This window comes from Octopus bimaculoides, chromosome 16 (assembly GCF_001194135.2).
Source record: "Octopus bimaculoides isolate UCB-OBI-ISO-001 chromosome 16, ASM119413v2, whole genome shotgun sequence".
NCBI lineage: Eukaryota > Metazoa > Mollusca > Cephalopoda > Octopoda > Octopodidae > Octopus > Octopus bimaculoides.
The window spans coordinates 39,334,286-39,350,358 of record NC_068996.1 but is presented as its reverse complement, the minus strand read 5'-3'; the positions used below and the strand labels follow the sequence as shown (position 1 = coordinate 39,350,358).

The 16,073-nt window shown below is 35.8% G+C and overlaps 1 protein-coding gene across 1 annotated transcript in view; it reads right to left on the bottom strand.

The window, feature by feature from the left end:
- LOC106874694 (ubiquitin-like protein 3) overlaps window positions 1-16,073 on the bottom strand; it is a 79,859-nt gene that overhangs the window by 27,041 nt on the left and 36,745 nt on the right. Inside the window, exons 2-3 of the mRNA XM_014922503.2 lie at window positions 4,527-4,635; window positions 3,113-3,199 (exon numbers count right to left, since the gene is read on the bottom strand). Of these exons, the coding sequence (XP_014777989.1) occupies window positions 3,113-3,199; window positions 4,527-4,635 (196 nt within the window). The remainder of the gene's footprint in view (window positions 1-3,112; window positions 3,200-4,526; window positions 4,636-16,073) is intronic.

Sequence of the window (16,073 nt, the reverse complement as noted above, 5' to 3'; positions counted from 1 at the left end):
AAAAGAGACGATTTAGTTAAGTTGACGTGAAGTAGCCAACTAGATATGGCACTGGCTCACAATTTACAAGAGCATACCTACCATGTCTTGTTTCTTAAATCTAAGTAACTTCATGAATGGGAGAAAGGGATCCCCCCCCCACTCCCACCCCCGTATGTTGAACCCAACCGAGGCCAGCTATTCTAGTTGACAGCAGTATGACAGATAAGGCAATTAAGGATATGAAGACAAAGAAAAGTCTCTGGTCCATTTGGAATTACTGTTGAGATGCTTAAAATATCTGGCGGAGTAGGATACAGTCTAGTTACCCATATAGTTAATTAGTTATTCAGGAAGGTGTCGTCCCCAATGACTGGTGTAGCAGCATAATAATAGTCAGCTGCTACAAGGGTAAAGACAGAAGTAATTATGGAAGTATCAAATTATTGGACCACATCATAAAAGTTACGGAGAGAGTTACAACCCAATTAATCAGGAACAGAATTAGAGTAGATGAAATGCAGTTTGACTAGGGAGAAGTACTACTGACACTATCTTTTAGTCAAATAAATGCAGGAAAAGTATTCAGCTCAGAATAAACCACTGTAATTGATATCCATTGACCTAGAGAAATTCTTGCTCTGTGATATGTGGGCAATGAGGAAGCTAGAGATAGACAAATAGCTTGTCAAAGCTGTACAGGCCATGGACAGGGGTGTTGTCAGTAAGGTAAAAAAGTTAACCATAAGTACAGTGACAAATTTAGTGTACAGGTAGGCATTCATCAGGGCTCAGATTTCAGTCCTCTCCTATTCACCATTGTCCTCCTGATGATGATAATGAAATTTTAGACTAGCTGCCCTTCGGAACAACTATTACACCAAATGATCTCACTCTCATAGCAGAAGCAGTAACAGAGTTAGAAATTCCAGGTGTGGAGGCAAAACCTGGAACTGATGGGTTTTAGAGTTAAACTTAGCAAAGACTAAAGTTCTAGTAAACAAGAAAATAGACAAGACATTACATCCTTCAGGTGAATGGCCCTTCCAGTATGTAGCAATGGAGTAGACAAGAATTTCATATGGTATACCTAGTGTAAGCTATGGACATACAAGAGGCTCAGTGGAATTATAGGAAGGTTAATGGAGAAAGTGTTTGTGTGTGGAAGGTGCACAGGTGTCATCATAAAGACTACAGATACACGGGAAATTGATTTTCTCATATGTTCTGGAAGCTCTCTAGAGGTAATTGATGATTTCTGTTCCTTAGGTGACTTAATTAGCAGTGGAGATGAATGTCCTAAAAGTATAGTTGCTAAAATAAGATGAGGATGGAGAAAATTCAGAGAACTTTAATTTCAGTTGACAATAAAAAGCTTCTCCAAATAAAATGAAAATTATATAATGCTTGTGTACAAACTGCAATGTTACAAGGTAGTGAGATGTGGGGCCTAAATACAGAGAACATACAAAGACTAGAAAAAAATGAAGCATGTGTGCACTGTTGGATTGCAATATCAGCTCTCATGTAACAAAGTGCTAGTGTACTGAGAGGAAAGTTAGGCATTAGAGAAATTAGATTCAGCATGCAAGCGAGAAGACTTCACTGGTTTGGTCATGTAATGAATATGGATGAGGACAGTTGCATAAAGAAGTGTTAATTGCTTAAAGTAGACAGAACTTGTGGAAGATGGAGACACAGGAAGACATTGGATGAAGTATTAGAAGTAGGAGATTACTGGCATTTTGCTGTGGTCAAGAAAACCCAACCACCATAGCAGAAATTATACCCTAAAACCACTTCGGTAATGCCTGTATGTGTATGTGGGTGGTTGGTTAGTTGGTTGGTGGAGTTATCAAGCTTTTCTCCAATATCTCAGCCCCTAACACTTGTCTCTTCTCTGACTATGGTACTACTTAGCTACTGAAATCATCACCTGAGAGCAGAATAACAACATACTGTCCCCACTCCCTTTTAGTTACTACCCAAACACAACCACTTCCATTCCTCATTATCTTCCCCCTCCTTCCACTATTTCCACAAATCACTGGCTTTCTGCCTTTGCTCTCTTTCTCACCCTCCTCTGTTATACTCCGCCCTTAGCACCTCTTATCTGCTATTGCTCTCAATGCCCTCACACATCTAATGTAACCCCCATCCCACTCCATTCTGAGCCACTCCTACATCTCTCACTATATCACTAGCTACAGTCAAGTCAGATCTACCTCATCTCTAAACATCTCTCACACTTCCTCCTCTATCAGCCTTCTTTCCACTCACTCTGTCCAATCGGCTGTATCATTTCACCTAGCTGTCCGACATCTCTACCACCATTTCTCTCTCTCACCAACTGGGGTAGTTATATATCTCCTCTACAGCAAAACATCTATTTCTGTCCCTCTCATAGAGTTTAACGGCTCATCAAGCACAAAACCACCTCTCTCAATACCACTCCCTCTGAAGGTTGAAAGGTCTTCTGTCTTTCAAGTTATTTGGTGACCTTTCTGGTGCTGGTGCCACATAAAAAGCACCCAGTACATACTGTAAAGTGGTTGATATTAGGAAGAGCATCAAGCTGTAGAAACCATGCCGAAGCAGACAATAGAGCTTGGCGCAATCCTCCGGCTTACTAGCTCCTCTCAAACCATCCAACCCATGCCAGCATGGAAAACAGCCATTAACTGATGATATATTAGTTTGCCAAAAATTGCATACTTACAAACAGAAAAACTGAAAATCATGCCTTTCCCCAAGGCATTAACAACATAATTGAAATGAGATGGATTTAAATATAAATTGAAACTAAATTGCAATTTTAGCTATTAGAGAGTTTACCTCTCGTTTCACAGTACCTTCCACCTTTTCACCCTTTGGTTAACAGCCCACCTGGGACCACCCCATGTTCTATGACATGAATTTACTGTTTTAAAGAAGTCTAAATCATAATATTCCAACAAAATTTTATGCTAAATTGTTCCAGACTCCAGTTTAATAAAGAGAAGGTTATTTTACTAAATATTATTCTAAAAATTAATTGAAACAAAGGCAGTGTATTTTAACATAAATATGGTAACAAAAGGGTTAATTATTAAATTTAAGATGTAAAAAAAAAAAGTAAACAAATGTTACTTACCTCCAAGGGTTACATTTCCATGAAGAAACCGTCCTTGGTAAATCAACCTCAAAATATTTGTAGATGGCAAAACTTCATCTGCCCAATCTAAAATACATATAAAATAAGTTAGAAAAATATTCTGAAATGTATTAAATTTATAGCTGAAGAATAAATTTTAAAAAAAGGGGAAAATCAATAATGATTATTATTAAGAAATTATGAAACAACTGTATGTCACACAAGACAAAAATATCAATTCTTATTCCAGTTTTACTATATTACTACAGAAAAATATTCATTTCAAATAATTTGATATTGTGACTAGATATATGGTTGTAAAATAATTATTTCTTGCTGATACATAAATGAAAAGTTATGACTTTCATTAATTCTCTTAAAACAAACATTTGATGCAATACAGAGAACTAAAATACTGATTTCTTACAATGGCACAAGGCCATAAACTGGTGTGGTCTCGGAAAGGCCTATCCGACTGAACAGACCTGACACACACATTTCATTTTTTTGATTTCCTTGAAATGAAAGAGTCAAAAACCTCAACAAGATTGGAACTAAATATCCAGTACACATGTTTCAGTAGTCTCATTCTGTTTGAATGACATCATAATTTCAATATATAATAAAAATTTCTCTTAACTAAAATACTTGGCCGTAAAGCATTATGGCTATTTGATTCAATCCAACATCATGTAAATATTATTTTAGCAATTCTTAAAATATTTAAGATTTATGTAGTTGCTCATTCCATCACAAACAGCAAGCTCAAACTACCAAATGGAGTGGTAAGAGGCATCAAACTACAGGATTGTTATGCATATAAACCTGGTCATAACTGACTGTTTTATATACATAAGAGGTTGGTTGTTTGTTTTTTTAATACACAAGCATAAAATCAGACTGATACATGAAGAAATATCTACCAAGCGCATTCATTCTTTTCTGTTAATCAGTGGTGTATAATTAATCATTAATTGGAAATTTGGGTCTAAGTTTTAATAAGACCTAGGGAATAAATAATTGCTTCTCAACAAGCCAATGAGAGAGCCTTTATGTAGTTGCTCATTCTATTACAAACAGCAACCAGTACTACCTCAAAATATATTGCTATTTTTAAAAAGGACATATACTTTGGATAATGCGGTATTACATGACTTAATAGAAAGCAGGATGGTCATGACTGGACTAGATATGATCAAAGCTGGTTCAAGACTGACCTGGGTCTAAACAATAGCAATTTCTCAAAAAGCACCAAATTTTACATTTTTAAGAGGAGTATATTTTTAGCTTTCATAAATAGAAAGGAAACTGCTAAAGTTGATAATTGAAACTATGTGATATAGTCAGTGCACCAGCAGCTTACCTCTCACACAACAAAAACATTAATCTCAATAACAACAATAGCATAACTTACCTTCTGGCCAATTACTATAAACATATTCTGTAATGTCAGCAGCTGAATCATTAGGAGAAAATATAAACTCTTTTGTTTTCCCACTGACTAATATTAGTCGTATTGTGATCTGAAGACAAAAAAAGAAATGAGTATGTGTTAAGTGAGGTACAGTGAATTGCAACAGAGAATTTCTTGAAACATAAATTATACAGAATACTCCAAGCCAGTGGGTCTCAACCATTTTTTACCAATAGACCCCTTTGGTTTCTATTTTACTCTACTGGGCTTCCATAGCCATTCGGTATGTGAAAAAAGCTAGGTGAAATCTTAGTTGTAGTTAGTGTCAGTAACATGTAAAAGGCACCCATGCTGGTGGCACATAAAAGTCACCTGTGCCAGTGACATGGAAAAGGCACCCATGTTGGTGATGCATGAAAGGCACCCCCTACACTCTGTAATATGGTTGGCATTAGGAAGGGCATCCAGTAGTAGAAACCAAGCTGAAACAGACAGGAACCTGGTACAGCTTTCCAGCTTACTAGCTCGAGTTAAACCATCTTGCCCATGCCAGCATGGAAAACAGATATTAAATGATGATGATAATGACAATGAGAATGATTAAGATGATTACAAATTGTATTAAAAATTTTTTTTATATTTTGTGTATTGTAGAATAACCAATTTGTTGCCGATAAATTTTAACAAAATCTTATATGGACCTCCAAGGGCCATACAGACCCTCAGGGGCCATATGGATTCCCTAGCGTCATATGAACCCCAGTTGAAAAACACTGGACTAAGTGAGTTCAGCTCAAACAAAAAAAAAAGTATAATTTAGGAGAAACTTTAAAATTTATGAAAACAATGTATTAGTAACAAAAATATTTGAGGTTTCAAAATGATCACCAAAATTTTATTATGAGTGGGGGAATTTTTAAACAAGTATTAGTCAATTGAAAAAGTAACTGAATATGCAATCAACATGTAGAATCACATTGAGAGAAGTGGGCACCAATAAGTGGAAGTACCACGGTGAGGTTATACTACATGAAAACCTGAAAAATTTTGAACTTTACAGAGAAGTCAGAACGTTTGTTATGCAGAACTGTCCAAACAACTGTAGAAAAAAAAAAGAAAAAAAAATCACTGAAATAATGATCAAGATTATGAAGATCAAAAAGGTCATGTGTGTAACTAGCATGGAAAAGATTCAAGTTATCTGAGCCAGCATTGAGTGAATGTGTAAGTGTTTCATGTCTAGTCTTGTAAATTTGGATAATATCAATTGTTGGAATAGGTAATTTGAGGAGAGTTACAGCTACAGGCAAAAGAGTTGGGGTGGGGCTCACATTCTATTGTAGTCACACTGTATCTAAGTTTCTGATTAAAAAAAATAAAGTAAGGCATAGTAGCTGTGCTGTAAGAAGTTTGCTTCCCAACCACATGGTGCCAGGTTCAGTCCCACTACAAAGTACCTTAAATGCCTTCTACTATAGCCTTGGGCTGACCAAAGCCTTGTGAATGGATTTGGCAGACGGAAACAGAAAGAAGCTTGTTGTATATATACATACATGCATATATACATACTCACAGGCATGACTCAGTGGTTAAAAAGCTTTCTTCTCAACCACATAGTTTCAGGTTCAGTCCCACTGTGCAGCACTTTGGGCAAGTGTCTTCTACTATAGCCTCAGGCCAATCAAACCCTTTGGAGTGGATTTAGTAGACGGAAACTGAAAGAAGTCTGTCGTATATGTGTGTGTGTGTGTGTAACTACCACCACCACTCGACAACCAGTGTTGGTATGCTTACATCCATGTAACATAGCAATTCAGCAAAAGAGACCAATAGAATAAGTACCAGGCTTAAAAAAAAAAAAATTCTAGGCAGTGCCCCAGCATGGCCACAGTCTAAGTCTGATGACTGAAACAAGTAAAAGACAAAAGATAAAAGATAAGCATTTCATTAGGCTGCAGTGCCAAGTTCAACTGCACCAGAAGATAGAAGGTTGGAGAAGATCAAAGCTTTCTCACACTGAAGCAGAGTCCCTAATATTATTTACTATGTAACAACTAACACTTGAAAGTATACTAGAGTGGCACTGTCAGTTATAGCAACGAGGGTTTCAGTTGATCCAATGAATGGAACAACATGCATATGAAATTACTGTGCAAGAGGCTGAGCACTCCACAAACGTGAGTATCCTTAACGTAGTTCTCAGGGAGATTCAGCATGATGCAGAGTGCGACATGGCTTGCCCCTTTGAATTACTGGTACAACTCATTTTTGCCAGTTGAATGAACTGGAGCAATGTGAAATAAAATGCCTTGCTCATGGACATGCCATGCTACCAGGAATCAAACTCCCAACCTAACGATTGTGAGCTGATTACCCTAACCATTTAGCCGTGTACCTTCACACTTGATAGTAGCAATCATTCAACTTTAATAATTGTTTTGTCAAGTTAATACACTAGCTTTAATGTCATAATTTAAATTGAACATCTGAGAATTCTAAATCTTTAATATTTACCATTAACAGATTAATCAGGTTTACACAACTTTTTTTTTTAATTACATAATCCACAGTACATGATTATCTCCTAAATTAAGGGATTTTAGATTACTCAAACTCAGCTAAGCAAGGAGATAGTAGTATTAGCTGGCTGTAAAGCAATACTTACATGTTTTCTAAGAGTGAGTAATTTATTTAGGTTTTTAATTCTTTGATAGAAGTTTGCTCATGGGATGAGCAAGAACAATGTGTCTTAAGTGATAAAATGGCATAATCTGATACTTAAGTGGATGAGGCAGAGAGATAAACCAAGAGATAAGTGATTCAGTCATGAAATGAGATGTGACAAATGCAGATCTATCAAAAATCATTCTAGTACCAGAAACAAAAAAAGCAGTGCATATGATTTATAAGTAATTAAGTAATTATAACAATTCTTCATTATCAACAATAGACAAACAAAAAAATTTTTTTTTTTTTAATATACAAATATTTTCAAAATACCAGCCAGCAAACTGGTACAAAAGATATAAGTTTTATTTGTGAGTTTTCTTGAACATGGCTTGACTTTACTAGCAGATAAAAATGCACTCAGAAATTTTCACTAACTACTTATATAAAAATACTGTCTTTATAAAATGATTTCTTTAAAAGCTAATAATTTCTATGGGAGTTAGACAGGCAATAATGGATCCAAAAAAGACAAGAACTTGTTTTATGCTCATTTTTTTAAAGCGAATTGCAGCTGACCAAGACAAAGAAAATTCCAAATTTATATTTATCTTGTTTCTTGTGCTGTGTGCCAACAAAAGTGATATGATGATGGATGGAAATGGTTTAGCAACCAATAAATATGTCAAGGAGAGGTGTGTTCAATGCTGGATTTAGGATTGTTGGGACTCCAAACAATCTATACATTTAAAATAGAGGACATCCAGCTGATGACATTAAAAGAGTACATACATACACACAGATGTTAATAATTATCGATAGATTTTGATATCCTGTGTATCTAAAATAGATTCCTTATTTTTGTTTAAAATCCGTTTTGCCATTGCAATAGTGGTTGGATGCTTTTTCTAATGCCAACCACTTCACAGAGTGTGCTAAAAGCAGCCAGCACACTGTAAAGTGGTTGGCATTAGGAGAATCCAGTCATAAAAACCATGCCAAAGCAGGCTGGAGTCTGGTGCAGCTTCCCCCCACCCAGCTCCCCAGCTCTGGCCACACTATCCAGCTAATGCCAGCATGGACAACGGACATTAAATGATGCTGTAATTTGAGGATGTACATGTTTTAAGACAAGAACTATAGAATTACACAGTCCCTGTTGAAGAAAATTATTTCAAGTCTAGATACAAAGTGAAAAAAAAAAAATCATTGTTAAATAAACTTGATCTGACTTCAAAAATTAATAAAAAGACAAAACTAAGTATATATTTAATCTGACTAACTCAGAAGTTAAGTATCAACATCCTTTTTAGTTTATTACATACTTTACATTCACTCACAAAATCCGGTCGTAAAAAATACAGTATTAATTCAGGAATGAGAGTAAATCTATGTACCAGAATAGATAGATGAATGTCGAGGGGGTTTGGCCACATGAATAGGATGGATGAGGAGTGGATGGTTAGGAGGGTGATGAAGGCAGAAGTGGTAGGCAGCAGAACCAGAAGCGGACCTCAGTTTGTGTGGATGGATGGAATGAGGAAAGCTTCAGTGGTTAGGTGTTGAAGTGAGAGAGGCAAGAGAGTTTATAAATGATAGGAAAGCTTGGAGAGTGTTTGTGGCCAGATGAGTAAATTTGATGTTGCTCAAAGGGGTACGAAACCAGCATGATGTGGCAGGGGTAAACCAGCTTAAGTTGTCAGGGCCCTGTTGCTGATATTGGGGGTTGCATTCTATGCCTTGACCCGAGCATAGGACAGGGTTCACCTCTTTGAGATGGGAAATGAATGAAATGTCTGGTATGTATTTTGTTGTGGCTACCCCCTCTTATGGGGAAAAGGCCTTGGTGAGTAAAAATGTATTCTATCCCACCAGATTTTTAAATCTGGAATTTATGGATGCTTGGAAACTAAATGTTACCCATTTTTCCAAAGTAATATTCAGATAAGTTGTATCTATATCCAAAGATTGGATTGCGCAAAGTTGTTTACTATCTTACACACAGATCAAAACTATACAACAAAAAAAAAAAAAGATAAAAATGGAATCAATAAAATGATAAAATGTTTCAGTTTATATATTGCTACATACTTCTGTTTGCACACACACATATATATATATATATATATATATATATATACACACACTGCAGCAAGAACAAACTTCTTAAAACTTTATTTGTTCCAACCTGCTTATAGTAGGTAATAACACAAAAGAATTTCATCAGTGACTAATCAGTCAATATGTTGCCTAATATGTTAAAACTGTTTAATATAAAAATTTTAATTGAAATCTTAGAGGGAAATATTTCCAATTATTTTATTTAACAATTGACATTTTATTAAGCCATAAATATTGCATAATAAAAAAAACATTACTAGAACCTAAATGTCCGATGTTCAAAACACCCAAAAATTGCTCAAGAAATGCATAAAAGTAAAATGCTGGGAGTTTTAAAAAAATCCTCACTTAATAGTTGTTCTGTGACAAGTGATAAAACTGAGTATGTACGTCATCAAAATCAAGTTGAGCTAGAAATAAAAAGAGCAATTATGTGTCAATTTTATACAACAGGTGCACTCTTACAGCCAAAGATGGAAGTGTTTCAATGGACACATTTTACAAAAACTCAACAAAAATAAATTTTATTTGAAAGTTTCCAGAAGAAATATTTACAGAGACATAATTCTGTCCATGACAATTGTTGAGACAAGAGACCAAGACAAGCTAAATGTGTAAGATGTAATGACAAGTAACACAGAATCTCAATTTATCAAAACTGAAAAATTCATAGTCTGTTTTGGAGTGGTAGTGGTGAATGGTAGGGAAAAATTCTTACTAGACCAAAACAAGTAAATGATTCAAAATAGTTTATTGTCATAGTGCGTTTTTATTTCTCATCAACATCATTAAAAATAATCAGTTAACTTATTAAGCTAGCATTGTTGGAAGCAAGACATTGATTTACAAAAGGAATGAGTCATTTACAAAAAAAAAGTAAGAAAGTTTTCAAGGGAAAAGTTGATGAATGTGGGTAAATATGTGATTGTTCTACAAGAGTCAAACAATTAAAATATAAGATGCAATATTCCTTAACACACAATCTCTGACATTCGAAACCATTTAGAAAACAAAATAAAGTTAGTGTATGGTATAAGATTCACTTATTTTTAAGCATTATTGGTTTTTGTAATTTCTATTATTGCTAGTTTCAGTTTAAATTGCAGCACTTTTCTGAAAAGATTACCTTAACCCTTTAACATTTAAACTAGCTATATCCAGCCCAAATATTCTCTTTGTTTTATGATCACAGCCAAATCTGGCCTCTCACACCCACCCTACAATGTCATTCTAAAAATAAACAACCACATCATCAAAATCTTGAAGCTACAAAATAATGCATAATTAGTTTAAAACTATGCGAATGAGTCTTACATCTAACAGAAAAATCTGAATACTAAAGGGTTAAAGAAAAGCCCACACTTATAGATGTGTATGTGGTTGCTCTTCAACCACATGGTTCAGTCCCACTGCATGGCACCTTGGACAACTGTATTCTACTATCACCTAGGGCCGAAGTAGGCGGAAACTGAAAAAAGCCCATCATGTATATATGTGTGTGTGTGTGTGTCCCCACCATTGCTTGACAACTGTTGGGGAGTTTACATCCCCATAACTTAGCAGTTTGGGAAAAGAGGCCAATAGAATAAGTCCTAGGCTTACAAAGGACAAGTCCTGGAGTTGATTTCATTGACTAAAACCTTTTAAGGCAGTGCTCCAGTATGGCCACAGTCAAATGACTGAAACATATAAAAGAATAACAGAATATATAAATATATATATATATATATATATATATATATATATCATTTTGTTATATTTCATTGCCCCAAAATAGTGGTACACAGATGCATCAAGTACTTTGGATTGAAAAAAAGTGTATGAGGGAAAAATCAAGATGCCAACTGTTAGAAGTGTATATAGAATGATAATATCACACTTAGCAGTAATGAAAAGAAGGTGGCCTACGAGATATGAGTTGTTGAGTGAAGAGAATGCATGGAAGAAAAAGGGTCTACTGTAAGTAAAACTCACAAGGAATTAGCTATCCAAGTTGTCAACAGTGTAGTCACAAGTGCAATTTTAAGATATATGTAGGAAGTTGATCCATGGGGGAGAGTTGTTGACTGTTTAAAATATCTGTCAAAATAGGGCACATGCTAGTCATTCACACAACCAATTAGATAGAACAGGAAAGTATCATACCCAATGACTGGCACAGCAGCATGATTGTCAACTGCTATAAGGGTGAAAGAGATGCATTAGAGAGACAGAGACAATTATAGAGGCATCAAATTATTAGACTAGTCTAAGTAAATCATGGTAATACTGACACAGCATAAACTTAGATGAAATGATGTTTAGATTTGTATCAGCAAGATGTACTACCAATGCCATCTTCCAAGTACAGAGGTACTTCACTAGGAATATGCTCCTATACTTAGCATTCATCAATTTGAGACAGCTTTTGACAGTGTACTAGGCTCTGTAATCTGATGGTTACCAAGGAACTAAGGGTAGATTACAACCTGTCCAACTTAGGCCAGATGGCTACATATAAGTGGCAGTTAGAAGGAGTTTTTCAAAAGCTGAGAAACTGCATATTAATAAATTGAGATGTCAACTTGGCGAGTAGACATGTGTAGATTGCCAATGAAGTCGTCGTTTCATGCATTTTAATTTACATATTAAAATACTTCTTTTTTGTAACTCCAAGTTTCCAGCATACACAGTCTGTTTTGAAAGAGAGGGAGACAATTTCCAGATAGATGCAATACTGTTTTTGATCTAATTCCAGCCCAACATGGATAAATTTTTCACCTTGACAAAATGCCAAAATAATTTCCATAGAAATACAGATATAAAACTGGCAGTTACCACTTCTGTCCTGGAGATTTAATATATTTTTCTGGATTAAAAATTTTATCATCATCATCGTCGTCATTTAATGTCCATTTTCCATGCTGGTATGGGTTGGACAGTTTGAGTGGAAGTGACAAGACAAAGGCCTGCACCAGGTTCCAGTCATCTATCTCAGCCTGATTTCTACAGCTGGATGTCCTGCCTAATGCCAACCACTTTACAGAGTGTACCGAGTGTTTATAATGTAGCATTGACATGGGTGCTTATTATGTAACACTGGTATGGGTACCTTTTTATATGACACCAACATGGTTGTTTTTTCACATGGCACCAGCACCTGTGGGTCACCAGTAGGACAAGGAAGCTCAGGAGAACGAAAGAACAATGGCTATGGGGTTAAAAAGTCTGTTTCACAACTACATGATCACAGGTTCACTCCAACTACAATAGCGCAAGGGTTTATGAGTGGAATTAGAATATGGAAAGCCATTGCATATGTATACAAATATTATTTACACTTCTTCACATGAGAACATCTGAGTAAAAACAAAAAGCTGATAACATTTGATATTCCCTGTAAACGATTTATCTTGTAGTCATTTGGTGGAATAAAAAAAAAACAGTCCGCTACTTGAAAATGAATAATGATTGGTGACTGTAAGAAGTCAGTTATAAAATATTGCTTCAAATAAGTATTTACTCAACTCATGCCAGTACAGAAAAATAAACTTATGAAATATAAATACGAAATGTTCCCACTGGACAACTTGAAGGTTATGGATTAAATTTGTGGCTGGTGCAAGGTTCCAGTCAGACTGAAGGTGATGTGATGGTGGAATAGTGAGGTAGACAGAGACAAATGCTCTGTTTCATTCACCTTGTGTCTTGAAGGTATGCGCTGGTGCCTCATCACATTCAGCTTTCTCATTACCCCAGCTCCACCCAATTTAGACCCAGCCTTGTATAATGCAGGGTAGCCATGAAGAGTCTTCATGACAACAAACCTGTTATTGTACTTTTTACCATACTTTTAACCTTTCAACTCCTTACCTAAAGCCACTTCCTTTTCTGCATCAAGATATTTTAGTATTGCAAGTTACAGGGTAACCTCATAATTTCTGATGCCATAAAAAAGCAGTCAGCATTTGGAAAGCATCGAGCCATGGAAACTAGGTCAAAACTAAGATGGTGAAGTAGATAGGGTCATCCGACTTGTTGGATCTTGTCAAATTATTCAAACCATGCCAGCATAGAAAGTAGATGTGAAATAATGACGTGTACATATATACACACATAATATACACAGACACATGTACATATCTACACACACACACACACACACACACATAAAGGCACAAGAACTAGTAGTTAGAGCAGTGGACTCGCAAATTATTAACACATGGTTTCAATCCCAAGACTGGGCAGCATGTAGTTCATTTCCCATTACTCCACTCATGCATGAATGAATACAAATAGTAGCAGGTAGTGTCATATTCTCAATTGCTTATGTGCCGTGGAAACTGGAATAAGCTGGGCACAATGAATTTGTATGGTCATGACAGACCCAAGACACACACACGTGTGTGTGTGTGTGTGTGTGTGTGTGTGTGTGTGTGTGTGTGTGCATACAAAAGTTATGATGTTTACAAAGTAAATATGCCTGCAAACAATGTCATGTGTTTCTCTAAATACAAGAAGACCTGCGTATTGAAAATGAAGAAGTGCTTACTTCAAAAATGGGTTATGGGTCGGTGACAAGAAAAGCATCTGGCTGTAAACTACTACTTCAATAAATGTTCACCCGACCCATACCTGCATAGAAAAGCAGACATAGATAAATGAACAAATGACACAAACACACATACACTGCCTTGCCTCCTTGATGGAATTGTAAAGACATCAGTGCAACAAGCATATGTTCAGCATTTTAGAGCCGAAGGCCTGTCCCTCACCAGGTCTTACCATAATTGATTTCTTCCAGAAGAGAGGAAGACTGAGCAAGAGGAATAAAAAAGAATCACCTCAGTAGAGGGCTGCTACTTTGATCACAGTGGGATGTGAACTAAAAGTCCAGGGACCTGGAATGACTACAAGGCAACTTAACTTAACTGCCAGTTGGCCACTTACATCTGTGTGCATCATACACACACACACACTTGTATATATGTATATACATTTGTATGAATACGCATGCTCTACTTGTTTTCATTTAAGTAGCTATATACATATGCTCATTTATATGCAGTCCAATCACTGATAGCAAATAAAATTCAAACTTCCGCATTATCAGGTGACATTTTTAATGTTTTCTGGGCCAAAAGTTTTCCTCCAGAAATTTCATGTAACTTTCTAACTAAACCAGTTTGACAAGTACCTTGGCACAAAACTCGAGTCTCTGAAGCAGCTTTAATATATATATATATGAGTGTGTGTGTGTATATATATTGTACATACATACACACACACTAATATAAATGTTAATGTCCATATATACTGTTGATACATGGATATGCTATTCTCAACTATAACTTGGTGTCATTATTAAAACACACACACCTATAAATATATATGTGAGTACATATATATATATAAATATATATATATATATACTCACATATACACACACACAATTCTGGCCAAAAGTGTGAAAATACACTCTTAAAAAGGTTACATACTGTAACTGATGACGATGTAGATTTAAAAGAAGGAGGGCATTTTATGTAAACAGATAACTCGAGAACTATTTACATAAACTAAAAATATGTGTTATACTTCTTACATGATGCAATATCCCCATGCTGCCATTTCAATAGCATTACCTTCAGCCGGGTTTTCAAAGAAATTTTCATGGTAATATGGGGGTTATCTCCTGGGTCAAAATCAGCAGCAGCTTATCTTTTAAATTCAAAATTGATAAAACATTAACTTGCTAATATCTTTTTTGTATCACACACACACACACACACACACACAGACAGAGGCAAAGAAATGAAAAAATAGCATTCAACACATTTAGTTTGAGATACATGTAATTAATAACTGTTTGACACAGTTGCATATGACTTAGATGTGGTTGAACTGTTATATATATAATTTAATTTATATAAGGGCATTACTATACAATAATGCCTCACGCTTAGAGGGACTTCATAAGTCAAAACTACCAAAATAAGCACATTTTTACCGATCGCGAGGGAATGTAACTTTCAAAGCTAACCTCCTAAAAACTTTTAACCTAACGGCAAACCACTGGTTTCATAATATATATATGTATATATATATAGTTCAAAACAGTTTGATTTGGGATTTGTGTAACTTAAAGTTTCAAAGCCCCTAACGAGAGCCTTTCCTCAGGCCAGTGGAAATCCAAATGAATGGGGAGGTGCAGGAAGTCCAAAATGGCTACCAGCACAGAGGCTGCAATTGTTCAAAGAAGATCAAGTGATGACACAGTTTTTGTAAGCAAGCGACAGCAGATACTTGAGAAAAGGAGTTTGGCTGCATGGTTGGACAGGAAATTGGTGGCATCAGCGCATTTGGGTGAGGGTCGAAGGAGCATGTGTGCATAGGAGCTTGTATGCGCAAGTGTGTGTAGATGAGAGATTGTGGTTGTATGTGCGCAGAACACTTCCGCCAGAAGCAGGAATAAGGATTCCTGCTTCTATATACAGGATGCACGTGCAAAAGCACTCACACACACACACATATAATGTGGGCAAAAAACGTCATAACATGTATTTAAGAGCTCGTTGTTGGCCTACCAGATGTTATCCTATTGTAGGATTCATTCCAGGGCTGGATACATACTGGAGCTCCTCTCATTATCTTCCATCCTCAGGTTATGTTATTCTTAAATACATACATTATATATATATATATATATATATATATATATATATATATACACACACACACACACACACAAACAACACAATATAACAGATGTATATACATCAG